Here is a 23,785-nt window from a genome sequence, read left to right as displayed (position 1 = left end):
TTGAAATGTGAACATTTTAATAGAAACCAAAGTCTAACCATTAAAATCAATCATAGGCAGTCGTTGAGGAGAGTAAAATTTGACTTTGCAGAAGTGCAAGACCCGAAGTGTGTTCAGTAATCAGTCTCTCACTTCCCGGTGTTGGTCACATGCTGGCAGGCAGGTGGGTTTCTTGGTATCAGCGGTGACAAAGAGGAGGGTCTCTGAGCCACATCATGCACAGTCCGCCATTGAATGTTGGTGTTTGTGTTTTCACAGTCTGACGGCCACCACACATGCTCCTGCCCTGCCCACACACAGAGGCGCTACCTGGAAAGACAAAGAAAACACAAGAATCACAGCTGGATGATAAAAAGGTGCAGCAATGGATCGTCTCGAACTTTAAATCAGTGTAGTTCTGTGAAATTATGTCATCTTCATGTTTCACGTGTTAAAAGATCACATGCTCCTGTTTGGAGTTGGGAAAATGTTATTACTTTTTGGGGGGCTTTTTTTAAACCTATTGGATACGGTCAATACTACACAGTCATCAATCTTGAAAACTTTTAAGCCAACATGAATGAGAAGTCCTTAAAGAGTCTATAATCAATATTTTTGTAATAACAATGGCTATTTATCTGGCCCCCAACGTTACTGTTTTGGGTAACTCTCACCGCTCTCATAGTGTCATTTTCAGTCGACATCTGTTTTCAGTGAAAAAGCTCTTAAAACCCACTGTACACTCCCTGCTCAGCACCAAACAGACACAGTTAGAGACTAGCTGGTGAACACAGTGGAGCATTTAGCTGCTAAAGAGACTAAAAAGTTAAAAGAGAGTGAATATTGGACTTTCATTCACCAGGTGGCCAGAAACATGACTCATGACACGACTTATCAACTTAAAAGGTGATATGTCAGTGCTGCGTTCACAGCTTGTTTCAGCTGCCCCCAAGGGGTCAAAATGTGTTACTGCAGGTTTAACTCAGAAAAAAATGGAAATTTCTGTGTACATTTCCACTGGCCAACTCCAGCTGCTGATAAAGATCATGTGATAGGATGGAAAGCTCCGGAACAACTGCTAAAGGGTTGTTTCCAAGGTCAACAATGAACTTGAAACTCAGCTAGCCAACATAAGGGAATGGATTATTATGTGAATGTGGGATATGTACAACGCGGATATTTGGCGTCAGACCTTCCTGCAAGGAAACACTGACTTCAGCACAGCAGGGAGGTGACGATAATCCTTTGCCTCTGCGGGAAGCTTTGTGTCTTTTGTGGTTGTCTAGTCCTGTTAGTTTTTGTAGCCACAGACAGTCAGAGATGCCTGTCAGTCACCTAATTTTAAACATGAACTTACCACCCACGTTATCTGTCTTGAAAGTAAAAAGATTGACAGATTTGTGCTAAAGCGAGCAGGGGAAGTGACGCTACTAGGACAGGACCGACAACCCATCCACTGGTTTGTTTGTTTCAGTTTCTGACAATGAACAGAGGACACATTTAATGGTCTCAACATGTCCCCTCACATCTCAGTTTGTCCTCATCCCTCTGTGTCAGTTTGAGCGCTCTCTGTCTTCTACATCCGCCCACCCGACACCCCATCTTGTTCTCAGCATGGTGCATGTCTCTAAAATAGCAGATTTCCAGCAACTTTGGTTGGAAATCGTCTGGGGCTATGCAGGAGATGAGGTATAAACTGAAGTGCGAAACACTTCTGTTGAATGAGATCGTTCAACTTTGAAACCGTCCCCTCTTTCCCCTACTGCTGCGGCGGCAAGGACAATATTAGCATGAGGAAAACACACATTTACATAACAATGAAAACATGCCAAGATACATGGCAGAGGAGCTGGAGGAAGGTCAAACTGTGACTGTGTGTTTAAATAACAACGTTATTGGTCTACATCATGATTTATTACTTGTTTTTACTGAAGTCAATGCGTCTATGTACATAGTGTATGAACAAGTGCATACATATAAATGTGCTGCGTATGTGAGTGCTATTAAATTGACTGTTTCCCTCCAAACATGCAGTATATAAACTGCATTTATATGTGTGTGTTGCATATGTGTGTGTTTGAGTGTGTACCTGTGTCCACTCATTTGTCTGAGGGTCGTAAGCTTCTACAGTGCTGAGATACACCTGCCCGTCATAACCGCCCACAGCATAGAGACGGTCGCCAAGGAGACAAACACCAACGGCATCTCTGCTGATGCTCATGGGGGCAACTGCCGTCCACACATCTGTCTGAGGGTCATACCTGTACACAGACACCACACACACAACACGAACATTAGGTAAGTTTATTCTACTCCAGAGAATGGTCCGTAGTTCAACATTTTGGGAAATACAGTTCACCGCCTCCTTTCAGAGAGTTAGATGAGAAGATCGATGTCCATCTCATGTCTGTGCATGAAGTGTAGAGCTGAAGCAAGGAGGCACATTTAGCTTAGCTTAGCATAAAGACTGGAAGCAGGGGGAAACAGCTAGCCTGGCTCTTCAAAGACACACTACCAGTACCTTTAAAGCTCATTAAGTAACATGCTGTTTCTCATTTGTTTTTAATACGCACAAAAATGAAAAGAATGACAGTTTGGGGTTTTAGTAGTAGTGTTGTGTAATTATTTCTCGGCACAGTAATTTCCCGGAGTCTTGTCATCATTGTGAGGTTGCTGGTTATGGTACCATCATGCCTGTATAGCTATCTCTATTAAAATCTGTGCTCATTGACTGTATCTGGCAATTCGCGCTACATCTGTTTGTCAGGAAATAGTTCCACCACGTAACTCCCCCTAAAGCCACAAACTGTCTTCTGTTTGTGTACTAGTTAAACAAATGAGAAACAACATGTCAATTTGTGAGCTTTACAGGTGCTGGTTGGTGTATTTTTGAACTTTGGACAGAGCCAGGCTAGCTTCTTCTCCACTTCCAGTCTTTATGCAATCCTAAACTAACAGTGTCCTGACTCTAGCTCAGTACTTCACTTCATTTCTTTCAAAGAATTCTTGTCAAGAAAGCAAATACACATTTCTCACAATGTTGAACTATTTATTGAAAACCACTATGAGTAGAAGTTAACCCCTACCTACAGGTCACACTGACCTTCACCAGGACTGTCAAATTTTCGATAAACAGAAACTTAATATTAATTCAAGAGACACTATAATCTAATTAATTAAACTTTATATACAGTGAGCAATCAACTAAAAGACATATCAAATACAAAAACCTATCCATACACAGTAAATGGAGAACTGTAATAGAGTACGCATGTTTCATTGGTTACAATTCCTTAATCACAACACACACACACACACACACACACACACACACACACACACACACACACATCTGGTGCATACACACTCACCTCTCCACACAGTCACTTAGCCGAGATGCAAGGGATGAGGCTGGAGCATCATGACCTCCAATGGCGTACAGGAAGCCATGCCATGTGGCCACACCCACACCTCCACGCCTTTTAGCCATAGGAGCACAACTACTCCACCTGTAGATTGTAGTTTAACCATTAGAAAGTACAAGAGAAAAAAAAAGGGGTCTGTCTCCAACATTGAGGAAAACCTGACAAATGTGCCGACTCAAAATCAGTTTAAAAACCCCCCAACAAAAAAACATTATTTGCTGGGGACCAATAAGAACCTCGTCTCAGCCCTTCCCATGAAGACCATAATGAATGTGCTTGATGAACAGAAGTTGTTTGAGTCTGTTCTAACGTCCTGAGAGGGTTAGTTGTCTCCTTTGATGTGTGGGTAAATAACCTTAAAAGCACAGATGCACTTCGCTGGAGATCCAGCACACAGCAAATAAAGCAGGTGATGGCAATTAATTCTGGTCAAATAGAGTCTGTCGTCTCTGACCTGTTGGTGTGGGGGTCGAAACACTCCACTGAGCGCAGGCAGGATGAGCCGTCACGACCTCCTACTGCATACAACCTGAGGAAGGCAGAAGATGGTGTTATCCCTCTGGACACACAAACACACACACACACACTCACAGTGCCGCACATGTTTCTGGAGAATGGAAGTCCCTTTTCAATTTAGTGACACTGAAACAGATGGTATAAGGGTGTATTTATGTGTGTGTGAGTGTGTTTGGGGACAATGTGAGGTGAGCAAAATCAATCAGCCAACACTCTTGGGGCATCAACCCCGAGCAGTCACTCAGTGTGTGTGTGAGTGTGTGTATGTGTGTGTGTGTTTGAGTGTGTGTACACGCATCCATGGATGTGTAGTTGGGAGGGCAAAGAAAGCAGCGGATCAGAACCAGTCGAGCAAGTAATGAGCTCCATCAGGGAGAGAGCCCAGAGAATACATAACACATACATGCACACTCACAAATGCATGCAGCGTCGCACGCGCACGTGTACGTGCACACGTACACACACACACGTACACACACACTCACTCACACACACACACACACACACACACACACACACACTACTGCTGGGCATGCTTAACCAAATCAGTTGTTTCTGTATTAATTAGCTGCTATAAAACTTTTGTCTGTAGCGTCTCTCGGAGGCACTGAACAAAAAAAAACAAGGATGCAATATTGCAGTTCTAATAAATTCTGGGGCAAGAGAGAAGACTCAAATCCTGAACTTATCAAATCCCACTATTAATATGTGACTGTGTGTGCATGTGTCTGTGTGTGCGTGTGTGTGTGTGCTGAGCGACTGTGAGGATTTTGCCATTAGTGTTTGATATTGCAGTGTGACTTTGCAGGAAAGGAGGCCTTTCGCAGAGCAGTTACAGCAACATAACGTGACCTTCATCTTCCAAACAAGCAGAGACATGACAAATTCATATTGTTTCTCTTCTGGATAAAAAGCTCAGGGACTTAGCTGCAGCACCAAAACTATTTGGTTTCAAGATGTTGAAAAATGTTCTCCTTTGGTCTCTGCTTTCCAAACCACAAGAACTGGATTTGTTTGCCATATAGAGGCTATTTACTATAATGAGCAACATATAGGGTGGCACAGTATCTACATGTATACAGTTATACAGTATAAATAACACTGTCTCTTTTTGTCTAAAAGCATGCTCAGCGCTGCAGAACATGTGCTAATTTTGAATCTATAACTTGGATATAATGTAGGTTTGTGAAGCACGTGAGTGGATTTGTGAGCTCTTACTTACTTGCCGTTGAGTACAGCTACTCCCACTGTGCTTCTGGGTGTAGCCATACTTGCAACAAAGCTCCACTGGCGAGCTTGGGGATCCCACCTAGTAAAAATAATAGTCCCTGTTGAAACTGTCACCTCATTGTATTAGGATGGAAACAGAGATATCAGAGGCAAATATCTCAAAACTTTGTCAAATAAAACCAAAACTATCTGCATGTCTAGATACCTCAAGAGGTAAATGAGAAAATAATGTAGGTGAACTGATTCTAGTAAATAACATAGAATGAAGCAGCTGTGTGAAGTATCCTCTTACCTTTCCACTGTGCTGAGGTAGCTCCAGCCATCATGTCCTCCTACTGCGTACATGGGCCCCTCTAGGACAGCTACACCTGCGATACACAACCACACATACAGGATTTAATCATGGCAACCTAACAAAACAAAATTGGCTCGGACATGCTCATAAGACCAGACACGTTTATGACAAGAGTGTGAGTTTCTATTGTGTGTGCAACCACACCCAGGGCATTAGGCGTGCAGAGTTAGCAGCATGTTGACACCTCCATACTCAGGGGATTTATCTGCAAGAACATCTGTGGTGCCAGATGTGTGTGTCTGAATCCCCACCTCCCTTTACACACATGCACGCATTTATAAAAACAATGAAGCACCAGCACAGCACGCCTCATCACATTTTGTCATTGTAATAGCAGGCTTGCACAGTGAGTGGGGAGACTGTCCTCCAAACCAAATACACAGGTTCACTCCACCATGTTGAAGTGCTCTTGAACATGGCACTGAATCACTTACTGCAGAAGTGCTGTTCTGCAGCTCAAACTGACCTTTGACCTCACCGCTTTTGGAGCAAAAAGACAATTGTTTGAGAAAAGATCAATAAAATATCACAAAAAAAAAATAAAAAATATTGTTGCATTTTTCTTTAAAATACTTGTATAAGTTGTACTTGTATGATGTCTTAATCAAAATTTAAATAACATAAACATTATCCATCCTCTTAGAAACAGCTGCTCTATGAATAGCCAGTATGTTGCAATCTTTATTGACACTCAAGACTAATTTACCTTTCCGAGCCCCTTTCAGCGCGTACTGTTGGTACATCACATTTCTTTTCAAACACGGGGCTCACCTAAGCCATGCCTGTGTGTGGACATGGGAGGCATGACACTCCAGGTCTTGCTGTGCGGGTTGTAACACTCCACAGTGTTGAGGGTCTTGAGTCCATCTCGGCCACCCACCACATAGAGACGGCCATCCAGGACAGCTACACCAAACTGTAGTCTCCGTCCACTCATGGTGGCTACCTGCCTCCACGTGTCTCGACGCAGACAGTACTGCTCGATACTGGTAGCACCTGGAGAAAACAGAACATGTAAAACACCTAAAACGTCCTGCTCCAATTCTTCCGCAACTTTTTCTTTTTGTGCTTCCCATTCTTAACACAATTCGTAAAATACTGATGAACCTGTCCAGGTCTAGAGACGTCAGGTCAAGGTAGGACTATACCACTTTCATTTACTCCCCAACAGTAGACTCTGTGTTTTTGTGTGGAGAGACACAGAGGATCAATGAGCTCTGTTTATGATGATCTCCACTAAAGATATGTTTGAGATTCCATTATTCCATTAAGCCATAGTAGAAAATATCTATGAATTTTGTTTTCTTTTATACAATGTGGGTCATCCTGCTGCCTAAGTTCAACATTAGGGCTGCCCATTATTTTCTTGGGCTAATCAATTGTCAGTGAAATGTCAGTGATACGGTGAAAAAAAGCCCATCACCAAAGGAAACTGAATGTAAATTAAATGTAATTAATTTATTGTCAAAATAGTAATACTTTTTTGTTTGAGTGACTGATGAATCGACTAATCATTGCATCTCTATCTAAGATGCCGACCACGTAATCACAACGTCCCTGGTCAATATGTCTCTATATATCTATATGTCTGTATATACACCATATATATGTAATGTGTGATTATGTGACTGTTCTACCTTTCGTGGCGTCCATGCCCCCTACAGCAAACATGGCCCCAACGGTGGCCTTGCGGGGCCGGGTTCGGGGACTCTGAAGCAGGGGCCGGCGCTGGGGCAACAGGTGATACTTCATCCCTTCCATCAGCAGCCGCTGACACTCCATACTGTCCCGGAGCAGAGGGTTGGACTCCAGGTCTGCCAAGAACTACACACGCACACATACAAAAAAACCCCACAACATATGAACACACAGGGGACACGTGACAACTGCTATCAACAAGCAGTCGAAACAAATGCAGGGTGTGTGTACTGTGGGTGTGCGCAAGTGTGGGTTACGATGTTATCACTGATTGTGGAGGTCTGAGGGTCGAAAGAAAGCTGTTCTCTCATTGATTGAGAGATTAGATCAGATCAGACCAGCAGCCATTAGTGCTTACACACACACACACACGCACACGAGCATGCACACACTTATCATCTGACACGCTAGAGGACTAATCTGTCCTCAACATCTCATCAGCTTTCAGTCCATACCCTCTAACCTCATCTACGATCACACACACACACACACACACACACACACACACACACACACACACACACACACAGCCAGGGGCTGCAGCATGAAGAACTTCAATCCAGCAGTCTGTTCCTTAAAATACATCCACAGGAAATCACTGCCTGTGAGAGCGGCAGGGTGGTGGGAAGCAAGTTTTCCCTGAAGGCAAGAAGGCAAGAATTACATGATTTACATTTAGATAGGTGTGTGTTTGTGTATGTGTGTGTGTTAATAGATGGAAAGCAGTAGCGGTTCCCGAGGAGACTGTTTTTTTTTTATAAAAGTAATTTGAAGTTTCCAGACTGTGTGTATGCCGGCACGTATGTGTGTGTGTTGGCTAAAGCTAAGTCAGTGGGGATGTTCAGAAAATGGCTGCTGCGATTCAATCACAGAGAACAAGTATAATAGAGGATATTTGATAAAAGAGAGAAAAAAAAAGCTAAATTAGTTTTACACCCTCTTTTTCCTCCGCCATATTTCCCACCAAGAAAAGAAATATTCAGCCTAAATAATTCAATTTGGTCACTGAATATAAAATCAATTTTCCCAGCCAGACGTGGAGAGCGTAAAGCAAGCATGCTAAATGGATAAGCAGCTTACACGCCAGGGTGAACCCACGCTTTCACTGCATACAATCACAGAGGGACAAATTAGGGTGAACGCCATTTCGGCTTTCATTTGTATGTGTGTGTGTGTGTGTGTGTGTGTGTGTGTGTGTGTGTGTGTGCGCGCGCGTGATAAAGACGGACAGAGATAGAAAGCCGTGTCTGTCCTCTCCTGTGCTATTTATCCATCACGCTGTGAAGGATTGAATGTGGAGGGCGAGATAAGACTGAATCCTGCAGGCGTCCCACCTTCTCCTCTCTGTCCTCTCTTTACCTCACAGCGGACGTAGTGTCCCCCTCTCTGTTTCAGCTCACACTTGGACAGCACGGACACTCATGACAAACACAGACACTCCAATACAGACAGAAACACACATCTCCCAACTTTGTATATTCTCTCGTCTTGTGCAAGATGTACTCTTACTAGCCCCTGCCTGTCTCCATCTTGACTTTTTATGAACACACGCACACAACACACTAGAGCTGGAACTACTAGCCAATTAATCGATTAGTTGATTGATGAAAAAAATTTATCTGAAAATGAATCTGCAAATAATTTGATAATCATTCAAGTCATTTTAGATGGATGACAATGTCGGTCTGGCGGTTGCTCACATTCATGGTCCCCAGAAGGTGAAGCATACTGGCTTTGGGTGCCCTCACTTTTTCTCTAGCGGCACCATGAGGTTCATATTTGTGGTTTTAAGTGAAATGTCACATTGGATGGACTGCAATGAAAATGGTGCACAGAGAATGAAGCCTATTAACTTTGGGGATCCTCTATGGTGACCTTTCCTCTAGTGCCATCATCAGGTCAAAATCTTAATTTGTCCAGTGCTTTTGTTTATGACTACATACCTGCAGAACTAATGACATTCCCATCAGCCTCAGCTATACTATATGTTTCGTGCTAATTGGCAAATGTAAGCATGCTAATACGCTAAACTAAAATGATGAACATGATAAACATTACACCTGCTGAATGTCAGCATGTCAGCATGGTCATTCTGATTCTGATTCTGATTGTGAGCATGTTAGCATGGCTGAAGCCAAAAATTCACTTGTTCCATTTTCTCAAAAGAGAAAATGTGCTGCTTTTCTTTGTCTGTTTTTCAGAAAGTTAAGCAAAAAAAATGTTCTGCCATTTTTTGAGACCAAATGGTTAATCGAGAAAATAATAGGCAGATTCATCAAAAATCATTAATGATGAAGACGGTCAACACGTGCTAATTTACAGCCCACAGATGCTCCTCTCAGAAGATTAGACCAAGTGTGTGCTGCGTGTGTTTACGTTTGTGTGTGTGTGACAGTGGTGATGGGGAGAAGGGATTAAAGGTATTAATTTGGTGCATTGACATCCTCTTGATGAGTAATCGCACGGCGGCCTAGATAGAGAGTTGACTAATTGGCTGATGAATATTGATCGGTTGTCTTTGTGAGGTTTATACGTCGTTTTATTGGCATTTCACAGCTCATGAGGTTGCTGTTAATTTATTTATCAGGTAGGTATGGTGGTGGGGGGGGGGGTGATACACTGTTAAGCTCTACGTCTGGCTTGCTGGTGCTTTCTCTGCTCTAAAGATATCCACTGCTTTACCTCTCTGCCATCCATCTTCTCCCCTGATTACATGCTACAGCTACTTGTGATTTCAGCTGACCAGGGCAAAGCCATATATCTGAGGTGTTCATACTGTATACCGCACAAGTGCAAAACCTGGGAGATGTATAGACACAGGCAGAGAAGATGGAGAGAGGGGGGTGGGGGCACAAGGGGAGTTTTATCTCCACAGTTTCTTTATATATAGTGAGGGAAATGACTGATGAGGGAGATGAAGAGAACAGATAATTTAGCTGCAGTTAAGAGAGATATCACACTTGATTTAAGTTTATAACGTGTGTGTGAGTCTGTGTGTGTGTGTGTGTGTGTGTGTGTGTGTGCGTGTGCGTGCGTGTGTTTGTGTGTACATCCAACACCCTAGGCAGCAACTGAGGTTCTGCCTAGCATATAAAGTTCTCAGCATTACATTACCAGTCGAGATATCTGCTACACAAGCTTGGAAGAGGAGACAGAAAGAGTGGAGATACAGTACATGCACACACACACACACACACACACACACACACACACACACACACACACACACACACTCAAATACACACATATACACACACAGGCACAAACACAAGCACACACCTAACATAGTAATGGTTGTGATTTAAGGTTAGCGTGATGGCTATAGTCCTTCTAATTGCCTAAAGAGGATAGTGAGTGGAAAAAGACCAGCAGATCATCAGGAGGTAGACTGATACAAACTCGTACTTTACTGTGAGAGACATTGAGACATAAACAACTTTGACAATGCTCCTACAATATTAATGTGTTTCAGCTTCAAAATGTGTTGATTGATGCGACACACCAAGAAGAAAACAACCTCACGAACACAGTAGCTAGTTAATGTGCTCTTGTTAGTGTTTGTAATTAATCTTTTCGCCATTTGCTTCTCAGCAATATGCGGATTCATTATTGCCCATTTAACTGATTTAAGAGCGTGAGACAGAAAAAGAGACAACAGGGACGAGACAAAGGGGAAAGGAAAAGATGGAGAAACAAAGAGAGAGGCACCTGATAATGTCGAGACGCTGACAGACTGTTTCACAAGCTTTTATTATTTCATTATTATTAATAGGGATGTAATGTACTGATACCTCAGTATCAGAGCAAATACTAACCTTACAAGTGGATCGGTCATCGGCCACGACGGGACCAATCCACATTAATACATTTTCTTTGTCAATGTAATTTTAAAACTCAGGTTACATTCAGTCAAGACGGGCTGCTGACTCCACAGTCACAGTAGTGCCACAGTAAATCCTTACATAGAAATGATTCCAATAAGTTTAATGCAGGGAGATATAAAGATTTTAAAATGGGAAAAAGAGAGCATTGCATGGAGAAGAACACATTGGATGGGTGCACTTCAGATTATTAAAACTGCAGTAACAGATTGTTTGGCCACTTGGGGGCAGCTGCTGAAAACGTCGCTATGAGAGCTATGAGAGTGAACCAAAACAATAAAGTTGAAGACTAGGCTACAATTATAAAGCTCTGTAAAGCCGAGGGGAGCTGCAGATTGGGTGATAATTATCATTAGGAGCGACCCCGTTCACATTGTCACATTGTTTTCATGTTGTCATTTGATACATTGTTATACATATTGATTATAGCCACTTTAAATAAAGCAGTTACAGCAGTATGACATGTGACAACAGCTCTCACCTGTGGCTGCAGCAGTGGCAGTCGGATGTGAGCCAGCAGCAACGGTAGGTGACGTTCCCGTGCGGTGGTGTCATGACCGACCCATGTTAGCAAAGAGGTTACCACCGTTTCCTCGTCTGGCACGTTGACGTCATCAGACGTGAGCAGCCTCTCCATCTCCTCCACTGGGAGCAACAGGAACTCCTGGCCTCCCACCACCTCTAAAAAGTGTTCCTGGTGGACAGAGAGATGAAATGGTTTGAGTAGAGAAGGAAAGAGTCACATTAGTCTCAAAAGAGTAAACAGATGAATGAATACAGTACATGTTATATTTTAAACACTGTACAGCTCTTGAGTTTAGAATATATATATATTTTACATATTGTGATTGTACATTTCTATTTCATATTTATGGCTCTTGACTTTTACAATTCTTAATTTTCTCTCTCCACAACACCAAGTAAAATTCCTTGCATGTGAAAACCTACTTGGCAGTAAACCTGCATCTGAGTCTGATTCTGATAATGAACTGCAGATGAAAAAAGGAATGAGAGGAAGAAAAAACAATAGGAAGATATGAGTAGAGAGAAGAAAGGGATCAAGGGTTGGAGGGAAGAAAGGAGAGAGAAAAAAAGGGAGGAAATGAGGGCTTGAGAAAGGTCAGAGGAAGATAGATGAAAAGCTGGAGAAAAAAAGGGGGTCTGGATGAGAAGAGGTTGGAATGCTTTAGTGGTATAAGATGGGGAGGTTGCTTGAGAAGTAGAGAGAAAATGGTAACAAAAGTCCATCACAACTTCCTGACATCTTCAAATTGCTCTTTTTGTCCAACAGACAACCCAAAGAGATATAGTTAACCATAAAAAAAAAAAACAATCCTCACAATTAAGAAGCTGAAACCAGGGAATTTCTGGCATTTTTGTTTGAAAAATGTCTTAAAACGATTAATTGATTATCAAAATAGGCTGCAGGCTAATTTTCAGCTAATTGATTAATCGATTAATCAGTTCTAGTAGTGAGTGAACTACATACTTAAACATAGAGGCCACTGCACAAACAGCACTTGTGGTACATGTCCTCAGTGTTAACACACATTATGTTCAGTAATTGTGTGTAATTGTGACAATAATGGTTGTTGTTGTACTGTGACTATATAGTTTGCCATACCTTTTATAGACATGTTTTCTTATTTCTCATTTGTGTTTTTCAACTGTATTCATTTTGAGGGTTTTGAGGAATTATATTTATTTGAAGTATTATGTGTGGGAAGAAAACATTTAAAACATAAAAACGAAAGGAAAACAATGTACACTTCTTCCCACATTGTAATGTAATCCTGTGAGCTGTGTATGTGTTTGAACAAGAGTGTGTGAGTGAATCACAGACAGTCACACCCAGATAAAACCACCTCTACGACATAATTACCCCAGATTAAAGTTTAACAACAATCCACTTACGAAGGAACAGAAAGAGAAAGGAAGACAGAGAGGAACATTGACGCTGATAGAGACAGACTCACAGAGGGAGGCAAGGTGGGAAAAAAAAGGCACGAGAAGAACAAGAAAAGAAAAAGAATAATCAAGTCCATGGAGGAGCTATTTCATAGTCACCATAGCAACCCTGTGCTGAAAACAGCCATTGTGGCGATAATGGAGTGTGGCGCGTTGCGAATGAGGAATCAATTTGTTACCAAGAATAACATCAAGGCTGGAAAATGACCAAAGTCTGTCTGGTTAAAACTGTATAGAGGTAGAGGCGGATAACTGTGAGAGGAAGAGGAAGAAGAGAAGAAGCCGGTTTGTTGTTCTTACATTAATTGTTAAAGCCTTAACGTCACCTGTGGTCTACCTGAATCTACAACATCATTTTCAGATCCATATTTTTCCCACGCAGTTGTTTCATTCATTTTCTTGCGGCAGCTCCACAATGACTGCAGGTGTACCCACCATGGTGTAGGCGTGAGCGGCCCTCTGCAGGTCATTGCAGCCCTGAGCGTCGGCGTAGGAGCGGATACCCAGACAGTTGGAGGGGTGGAGCTGCTTCATGAGGAACGAACAGCAGGCCTGAACCACAGACGACAACTGTAGCAGGCAGGAGGCCGACAGCAGAGACTCGATGGTGTCCTCCCTCAACTCGAGACGGCCTGGAAGACAAAGAGAGGGGATGGAGACAGTTAGATGACGAGATATCACAAAAAGACTGCATATTTCAAAGTGTCTAAGATTTATTATTTAAAAATGGAGTAAAAAGTAACACCGCCATCAACTCCAGCAACTGGTCATAAAAGTCCTTCATTTTTCATAGAACTGAGACCGAAATGAATCCATTTACTTAGCATGGGGAACATGACGGCTGCTAAAGATGGCTCCCTGGAGATGTTAGCCATCACTTGTTTTTCCACCTTAAATTTCAACCCAAAACCTATTAGTAGGCTTTACAAATGTTTTACAATTACTGTTGGAGAGATACAACAATGCACATCAGCAACCCAATTTTTTTTTATTGTCTGTTTGTCTTAAACAACAACAAAGTCATTGTGAGGTTGATGGGAACAATGTGTTACTCTGTCTCTCAAAACTTATTGTGGCAACCCATTTTGTTCTTACTGAAGATGTTCATTTTTAAAAATGGGTCACAAATATACAGTTTCAATTTTAAAAAAGCCTCCTACATAATTTCCTAAAACAGCGGGTCATTGTAATTTTTAGCAAATGTTACTCAAACAAGAATAAATAATTAGCTCGGGACTATTTTCAGCTGTGGATTAATACACATTTGGTGTGTTCTAGTATTTACAGCAGCAGGACAGTTTGTGTGTACCTGTGTATGCATACTGCACCAGGACCCACAATGCATCAGGGTCTACTCCTTCCATTTTCACCTCGTCCTGCTTGGCCTCCCTAACGTCACTGGTGAACATGGCCGCAAAGTAGTCCGACACGGATGAGAGGACAAGTCTGTGAGGGGCGAGAGTGTCAGGCATCAGTCAGAGAGGATGGACGGCTGTAATGGAGGAACGCAATACTTTGACCTTGCTGACAGGACGAGTCTGGACTGACAGGGAAAAGATGCAGACTAGAGAGGGAAAGAGCGGCCTGGAACTGATGACACAACCAGACAACGCACAGCATTATCATCGTGTAAATATATCACAGAGTAAATACACATGTGAGTAGCATTAGTATGCTCCAAATTAAGTGCTTGTTGGGTGTTTGTTGTTTGACCACATGTGTATTCTTAGTTTGTGGAAAGTCTACAGTTGCATGACTGAAGGTCACAACAGATATGCGTTTTCTATGTGACCTACCAACTAACCAACCAGCTAGAAGAGTGGAAATTCTGCACTACCAACCGGGGTCGGACCTTATGAGGTGGGAGTGGTGCATTATGAGTGTTGTGAGCTGTAAAGTGGAGAAGAGGTGACACAATTCACAAAATAATGTCTTGTCACGTAAGTCATGGCTTTTACAGCATTGAAACAGAGTATCACACCATCTTAGGAGACACACTGACATGTTTCCACTCATTCATACAAGACTCATCAAAGTTTTATTTTTTCTTATCCGACTGCTATTCTATACCTTTGCCATTGCTTGACAGACTTAGATTTAGACTTAAGCCCCTTTAAATTAATGTGATGTTAATGTTGGTTTCATGTCTGAATAAGCACCCCAATCACTTTACTTACATAAAAGTCACAATGGCAATCTTACAGGTAACATTCCTGCATCACTTTCAACACAGTACAAGTCAGAATGAAGAGAAGAGAGAGAGAGAGAGAGAGAGAGAGAGAGAGAGATAAGCATGTGTTGTAATGTTACTGCCTTCTATCTCTCCAAACTGTGATAGGAGGACCAACAAGTGTGCTAGTAGAGGGAAACAAATCCTTCACGTGAGCACTCCAGACAGGATTATAATCACTCATTAGTGCATGTAATATTAAATATGAAATCACCTAATTTCCCCTAAAGAAATAAATCCCCTCCGAATGAGACTCTCATCATGTATGCTCCTCTCTCTGAAGAGATGTTATTAGAGACAGAAGAAAACTGTGCAAACAAAAGCTTGGCACGGGCCTAAGGCATCTCCAGATGTTTGTGCATAGTGAGCATACTGAGGGTAAAGAGCTTGATGTCCTCAGACGTTTAAATACTTCACAGCTAAACTGCAGCGGAGCAAGTTTTCCCTCAATAGCAGTAAGAACCATAAATTATGACATAAGGGAGACTGACCTGAACTCATTTGTTTTTTTTAGGGTTATTTATCTTTGAAACCAGTGCCACATTAGAAGATCTCTAAACTTTATGAAACTAAATATAGTTGGAAAAAATGGCACAATGTACACACAGATGCCATGAGGCTCTAGATGGAGCTTTTCTCACATTAAAGCACTTTAACAATGTGGTAAAACATCTCCTGGCTTTTTACAATGTTGCAATCTAAAACCAGTGATCATCTTAACATAGTGATATTCTCTGAAAACAACAAGAGGCAAAAGAATAAGAAGAAATAACATAAGGCCTTTGGGCAGCATGGCTACTGCACTACTTTATAGTGTAGTGTATAGTGTTATTTTTGCCTGACTATCCCATGTAAGAAAGTATTTTTTCTATTCTCTACATTTTTCTATATTCTTTAGTTACACATGGCTTGAATTCACAGAAGCATCCACACAAAACAATATAAAAGAAGACACAACGCCAGTCAGATCAAGTCCTGGCATGCACTATAGAAGACATGCCAATCCATGCAGTCAGAGAGATTATTCAATTTGCATGTGTCGATCACAGCAGCTGAGCTAATGGACGAGCGGGAACGAAAGAAACAGAGTGAGATAGAGAGAGAGGAATATGCTTAATGTAAGGTCAATGTAAAATTTAGAGGCGAGAGAGTCTGAGAAAGAAGACGGCATAATGGAGAGCCAGCCAGAGGAAGGACAGAGAGGAATTATTTTAAGGTCACTTGTCAGACGACAGTTAATTAATTCCCCACCGCAACAATCCATTACCCTTTCATGTCACTGTAAAGTTAAACACAGACACACACACACACACTCACAAACATCAAGGTATTAAAAAAAGTACTATAAAGTATTTAATCGTTATTTAATATTTCATAGGCAGTAGTTTTCCTTCTTTGCTCTTAGAGATGTCTTTGTAAATAAGGTGGTGACTGTCTAATGCGAAAGACATATACAGCCTGCAGGGTTCAGTATTTTTAATGTCCTTATCTAAATATGGCCGATGATAAGTAAACTGATCATGATGAAGCTCACATTAGACCTCTGTTCAACAGCTTTTCACGTAAAAACGGCTGTTGTGTGTCCTTGTGTGTGTTTTCTGTGTTCATGGTCAACAGACCTGGATGTGTATGTGTATGTACTTAATGTGTATGTATTATGCACATGTGTATAACCTCATTACTGAGTGTGACACTCGGACCTTGACAGATAGACTGAAGCAGAGAAGAGCGGTGTGTCCGTGTGTGTGTGTGTGTGTGTGTGTGTGTGTTTTACAGACAAAGATATGAAAATACACTATAGTCAGCAGGAAGTTGTTCTGCCAGTACTCCAGTCAGGCATCTCTGTCTTATCTCTCCCTCTCTCTGACGCACGCACGCACGCACACACACACACACACACACACACACACACACACACACACACACACACACACACACACACACACACACACACACACACACACACACACACACACACACACACACACACACACACAACCAGCATTTTCACGCTTTGACTTTTCATGTGGGTCTCTGTCTGACTCCCAGTGAGCGACACAGGCTATATACAGCACCGGGTTATTTGCACAAATGCACCTTGCTGAAGACAGAGACATGGCAGGCAGTGTGTCACACTGTAATGGAAAGAGCAGAGAGAAGACAAAATGCCAGAGTGAGGAAAGCAGGAAACAGACAAGTTGGACTCAGGAAAGGAGGGCAAGAGCTGGAAACTGAGCAGTGTGTCTGTTTGTGTTTGAGTGTGGATGTGCTGCTCGCTGCAGAGATACAGTAGAGGGAAAACAGAGAGGGGAATACATCAGCATGGCTGGTAGGAGAGACTTACTCAACAACTACGACTTTTCTCTACACATACTCAAAAATAAAGGTATAGGAGAAGTACTTTGTTTAGCCTTGCTAATGGCTCTAGGGATGGCAACATCTTGGTTTGTCAGACATTAAATTTAGGACAGACATTCATGTTCCCCGGAAGGTGTTTCCTTCCGACATTGGTGATCCCCTGACTTTTCCTCTAACGCCACCAAGAGGTTCACATTTGTGGTTTTAAGTGAAACATCTCAACAACTATTGAATGGATTACCATGAAATTTGGTACAGACATTTATCGTCTCCACTGGATGAAATTTTGTTATTCCTTAGCTTTCCATCTAGTGTCATCATCTGCTAAACATTATACCTGCTAAACATCAACATGCTAGCACTGCTGTGCTTAAGACACTAGCATGGCTGTAGACTCTCAGTCTAGTTGTCCTAAAAACAGACAAGAACAATAGTATGCACATAATGGGCCCCAGATACAAACCTATTGATCTACAATAACTGCACATGAAAGTTTCTGAACTAAAGGTATACTTACTAAAAGCAGTTAAGGTAGCACTCTTGCAGAGGTGTCCAGATGGGGGCACAAAAATAGATTTGCAAGATACTGTATGTCTGTAGGGTACATCCCCAGAGACAAAATGTATAATTGTGCTCTACTTTTTTAAAGCACATATAGAGCTTGAGTTTTGCGCTGCTTGCACAAACTCCACAAGAAACATGCAGCTATATATACAGTACAAGTGGCCTATTCAGCATGTACGGTGTATTTGTTTGTGTGCACATGAGACAGAGAGAGGGAGCGAAAGAGGGTGTGTGTTTTGTTCCCAGAAAAGCGCTTTTATCCTACACATACAATAAATCAATTGCAAACAAAACAACCACTTTCAAACAAAGACGTCTTGCTCCCACCCCCTTGCTGGCGCACAAACACACAACTTCAGATGCCGAAACACTCTTTCACATACACCATTAAGATTCTCATACAGCAGGGTCTTTTGTTTGTCACCATCTGTGCCTGGAGGACTAACTCAAATGAGGCAGAAGAGGAAGGCAGTGAGAGAAAAGGAGTCTTTCTGCTGGTGGAGGACCGCTCTTCTGTCTCATCCTTGTGCAGATGGACCCTGCTGCTGCACCGGTGGCCACATGCCCAGAGAGCGCCAGCGACAGAGCAGTGTAGTGGGGGCTATGAGGTGGGTGACAGGCGTGTGTGTGTGTGTGTGTGTGTGTGTGTGTTTGATGCATGATTCAGAGGCTCAGTTGACTATGTGTGGAACAGAGAGAGTACAAAAATAAAAAGGGCTTTTTATGACTGTGGTTCTGCTGTGTGTGAAAGACTCTTTCCCAACAGTATCCTGTGTGTGCAGTATGTGTCATCATATCTGCGTCTGAGTGTGTTTGAGTTAATGTGTGTGCATAGTGCAAGGTTTGATGTACATGTTGGATTTAGGGCTGCAACTAATGCTTATTTTCATTATCCAGTTGTTCCAATAAACTGATTGATTGTTTTTTCTTAAAACGTCATCAAAGAGTGAGAACTGCCCATCACAATTTCTCATATTCCAAGGTGAGGTCTTCAAGCTGCTAGTTTTGTCCAAGCAACAGTCCAAAACACAAAGATGTACAATTTGCAATTACATGAAACAGAGAAATATATTATTAAAGAAGCTGACACTAGCATAGGTTTGGCATTTTTACTTGAAAACTGACTGAAACGTTTTATTGGATGATCAAAAGTTTTCATCAAATTTGGCAAAAAAATGACTGCTGATGGACTAATTCTTTCAGTTCTGAATGGATTTCTGTTTCACGACAAATCTGTGTGTGCATCAGTGTACATTTCAGAGTGTGTTTGCATTTCTCAGTATCTTATATATATATATAGAGAGAGTGACTATGCATGTGTGTGTTTAATACTTATAGTGTGTATGCTTCACAGAGTGATCAGCAAGTTTTGGGCTGCCTGTAACATAGGGGAAGTAGCCAAAATAATAATCCACCCAAAAAGAAACGTTTTTACATTATGATATTGTCAAAAACTAAAACTCCTATATCCTTATATTTCTACCTTCATTTCCCCAAATAATGTTTTTTAAGATTACAATCATCATGTAATCTTTCATTTTGCCCCTATAGCACAGGTACACGTTTTAAGTAATGGTAAATTGAATATCTTTGGGTGTTGGACTGTTGGACGGTCAGACAAAACATGCAATTTAAAAACATCACCCTGGCTCTTGGAAATATGCAAATTTGTCACAATTTCTGACTCTTTTTGGCCCAAAATCAAAAACATAATTAAGAGATTAACCGATAATGAGAATAGCCATCCTATCCAACCTATTCAAAATCAAAATATTTGTAATGCATGTGTAACACTTTAGTGTCTCTTTGCTCCTACCTGTGTGCAGGTATCCGCCGGTCTCCAGCCACCAGTATGACATCACACAGCTGTCGGGACCTCAGGTAGCCCTCCATCTTGCGGAAGGTGACGTCGGCGTGGGATAGAGCGGTGAACATACACTCCTCTGGACACGCACACGGCTCCATGGACACGCATGAGGACAGTGTGGCGCTGCTGTTAGACGTCCTACGCCCACACAGTGACACACAGACAAAGACAGACACACACAGACAATCAGACAGAGAGAGATGGAGACAGAGGCTTTGAGTGCATGTGTTGATGCCGATTCTATTTTGTTCAAGACAAAGAGACAGATGTGTGGAGAGAGCTATGACAGCTGCTCTGTGTCTTCCATGAGCCCCTCACACGTATTCGCGCTCTCCTTCACTTTTCAACAGGGTTACTGTATGTCGCCAGAAGCAGACAAAAGCTCTTTAATGGTCCAATTACTAGGAGTAAATGGCCAGATAAATTTAGCCCACTTAAAAGAGAAGCTGCCAATTAAATAGCTGCGGGAGCTGAGCCCATAGGATATGCAGTAATTTACTCTGCTCCCTAATAGCAACCAGTCTCCTTGTATCTGTACCAACAACGGGAAATGAAGCAGGGTTTTGGGACAGGATGGCTTCAACATTCGCTATTCACAAGTGGAAGTGTTGAAGCTCAAGGCTGTTATGTCTCATTCTTCCAGTCTGAGCTGATGAGGTGTGTATGTGTGTGACTTGGTGTCTGCATGTGTGTTCGTCAAAGATAAGCACCAAAGTATAGCTACCCTGTGAATCATCAGCCATCATGGCTCCCAAACCAGCATTTAATTTATGAGAGCCAGAGCTGTACTTCCATTTTTAATTTAGCAGCAGAAGTGGCAGGACAGGCCCTACAGCACAAAGAGATAAGAAATGAACTGATACTCCAAGGATGAATCATTTCGACTCTACTGTTAAAGAGAAATCACACTCTTTTAGGGTTGTGGAAGTGTGTGTGTGTGTGTGTATGTGTGTGTGTGTGTGTGTTTGTTGGACATGATACTGTCCTAAATCGCAATTTTCCACACGCATATCCTCTCAGGAATAAACAGAGAGAAAGCAAAACAGCAGTTCTGGGAAGGCACTGGAAAATGTGGCTTGTGTACAGAACATGATTTAAAAAAGAGAGAGATAATGATAGAAAGATATTGTAAAAGAGATTGAATACTGGACTAACACTTGCTAGCCATGCAGAAATATGACTCAGAATAAATGCTAATGTTGCTCCGTTTCTGCTGTTTGTTAACAAATTTGCTATATCAACTTAAAAAGATAATAAAATGTCAGTGTTGTATTTATAGCCTCTTTCCGCTGCCCCCATGTAGCCAAATATAATCAGCTATTGCACGTTTAAATCATTCTGAGGGAAATTTGTGATTTTGGGCTGAAATTGGCTTGAATTGAATTTCAAATATAATCTCAGACACAGTTAAGGAAAGTTGTTCACAGCATGTGTATTCATGCATGCATTCTGGTTTGTGTGTGTGCTGCTGCAGCTGATGTGCAACAGCAGGAGTCTTCTTCTTCTTCCTTCTGCCCCTGTCCTCTACTTCTCTGTATCCGTCTCCCGTCCTCACTTTTATATCTTCAACTAATCCATCACTCACTTCATTCCACCTCATCCCATCATCCCAACATCCATCTTTGCCTCAGTTTTCTCTCTTCCCTATCCCACTCTAACCCTCCAAGGAGGCTTTTTGGCTAGCTTTCCTGTTCTCTTGTGTTTGAGTGTGCGTGCATTTGTGTGTGTGTGTGTGTGTATGTAGACGAATGGTGTGGCTAAATACTGCCAGAGGAGATGGCTTTGAAGTGGGGGAACGCTGCCTTCCAGTCCCCTTAATTGAGCCTGGCAGGCACTCAACATGGACAGAGAGAGAAACAGAGAGAGGAGAAAGGAGAAACAGAGAGTGTGTCTGGGGCGAATCAACACCATGCAGCCAGATTTTTTAAACCCCTGCACCAGGCAAGGACACTCACACAACTGCCATTTAGAGTCTCTCTCCCTGCCTCTCTCTCTCTCTCTCTCTTTTACACCCACATTTGCATGCACACTCCCCTGTGATTAACTATCTAGCCTTATTAGCCTGTAGGCTAACAGCTAATGCAAATGAAAGTTAGTTCTGTGAGCATGATATATGACGTGATCATAGCAGCCACGGTGCCTGCCGTGGTCACATGTCAAACCCTCCGTGACACACATGCAAACGCTTTTGTTTCCCAACACATTAGCAGGGAAAAAAGAAAAGAGAGGGGCAAATGAATGGACAAGGGTGGGCAGAGATGAACCCAGGACAGAGGCAGAGAGAGAGTGAGTAAGGGAGGCACACCAGGATTAAAGGGGGGGGGAGTAAAAGGGAGAGGAGGAGATCAGCGGAGTCGAGGCGAGCCTTCAGCCACTCTGGGATTCTGTACGCGTCCCTTCCCATGATCCCATTTGGGATTTTGCCACTCGTGTTCTTGGAGTATCATACTGTGCACAGGAGCTCTCAGAGGGGACGCACACATACAAATCACAACACACACATGCACAGAGCTGCACATGTATGCTGCAGAAAATAATCTCTATAGCAACCACAACATGTGCAGGGCCATGGCTATACCCATGCACAATATACACTCAAGATCTGTTCAGGTTCCCATCATGATCATTTTGTCTTTGCCTATGCTAATGTGGCTGGTGTGTGTCTACGTGTGCATTACCATTAAGCAGAAGTAATTTTCTGTGTAAGAGCTGCCAGACTCCCATCATCACTGAATGACATCAAGCCTTGCATAACAATAGATATTTTTAAAACCATATTTCTCCCCTTCTCTCTCTCTCTCTCTCTCTGTCTCCCTCACACACAAACATACACATTTGTGGTGAAAACAAATGGGGTGTAGAATGAAAGAGCATCACATTCATCGATTTAAGAAATACATCTGCGTTTGCTCCCACTGAAAGCTGTTTTAAAGTGTGAGTGTGTGTTGGTGTGCGTGTCTTATGAATCATTTATATTTTCTGATGTGTGTCCTGGGAACACAGAGTATGATAGGAGGCTTTCAGATGCATCATTACGCCGGTATAGTAAACACACACATAAACAGACAGACACACTCGCTGTCTGTATCCCTCCCTTTACTTCATCACATTTATTGCTGCATCATAATAAAAAACATAAATCTGTTAAGTGTGTGCAGATGCAGGAGTTATGACGCCCTAATTGCTTTGTTTTGCTGTCTCCATGACAACTATTAATTAAATTCCTTTTCACACCACTCCATCACTGGATGGCCACACCAATGCAACACACTCCATCATGCATGTGCACACAAACATGCAAAAGAGCCACTGAGGATTGTGAGTAAAAAGCTGGACAATCAGTCGCTGAAAGCAAAACAATATAAATGTCAAGTGCAGTATGCAGCTACATGCGGAGCTCAGCCCTGGAGTCATATTGTTAATTTGACTCTGAAAATCCCATATTCACAAGAGTGTGCATTTGTGCATTTGTGTGTCTTCTTACAGAGGCTGGTTGGCGAAGCCTCATTAGGAGGTTGAGAAATCAGTGAACCACATGCTGTCCCAAAGGTACCCAGCCATAATTTTCTCTCTCCCTCTTTCTGTCTGTGTGTATGTAATGAGTGGCCCTCCACCACTGCATACTGTCAGAACAGCCTCGTGCTGGGTGAATCCCCCAGTCTATATGTTCAGTAGGAGCACGTTCACAGTTTCCACCTGCCCTGTGTGCACCAG

At 42.3% G+C, this 23,785-nt stretch overlaps 1 protein-coding gene across 1 annotated transcript in view; it reads right to left on the bottom strand.

The window, feature by feature from the left end:
- Positions 1–252: 252 nt before the first annotated feature.
- Positions 253–23,785, bottom strand: part of klhl5 (kelch-like family member 5) — a 24,445-nt gene continuing 912 nt past the window's right edge. Inside the window, exons 2-13 of the mRNA XM_070914532.1 lie at positions 20,021–20,209; positions 14,362–14,498; positions 13,488–13,684; positions 11,566–11,778; positions 7,143–7,329; positions 6,277–6,501; positions 5,443–5,518; positions 5,143–5,229; positions 3,859–3,933; positions 3,351–3,488; positions 2,069–2,240; positions 253–309 (exon numbers count right to left, since the gene is read on the bottom strand). Coding sequence (XP_070770633.1) covers positions 253–309; positions 2,069–2,240; positions 3,351–3,488; positions 3,859–3,933; positions 5,143–5,229; positions 5,443–5,518; positions 6,277–6,501; positions 7,143–7,329; positions 11,566–11,778; positions 13,488–13,684; positions 14,362–14,498; positions 20,021–20,209 — 1,753 coding nt within the window. The remainder of the gene's footprint in view (positions 310–2,068; positions 2,241–3,350; positions 3,489–3,858; positions 3,934–5,142; positions 5,230–5,442; positions 5,519–6,276; positions 6,502–7,142; positions 7,330–11,565; positions 11,779–13,487; positions 13,685–14,361; positions 14,499–20,020; positions 20,210–23,785) is intronic.

Source organism: Enoplosus armatus, chromosome 2, assembly GCF_043641665.1.
Source record: "Enoplosus armatus isolate fEnoArm2 chromosome 2, fEnoArm2.hap1, whole genome shotgun sequence".
Lineage (NCBI taxonomy): Eukaryota > Metazoa > Chordata > Actinopteri > Centrarchiformes > Enoplosidae > Enoplosus > Enoplosus armatus.
This window is presented reverse-complemented; position numbering and strand designations above follow the sequence as displayed.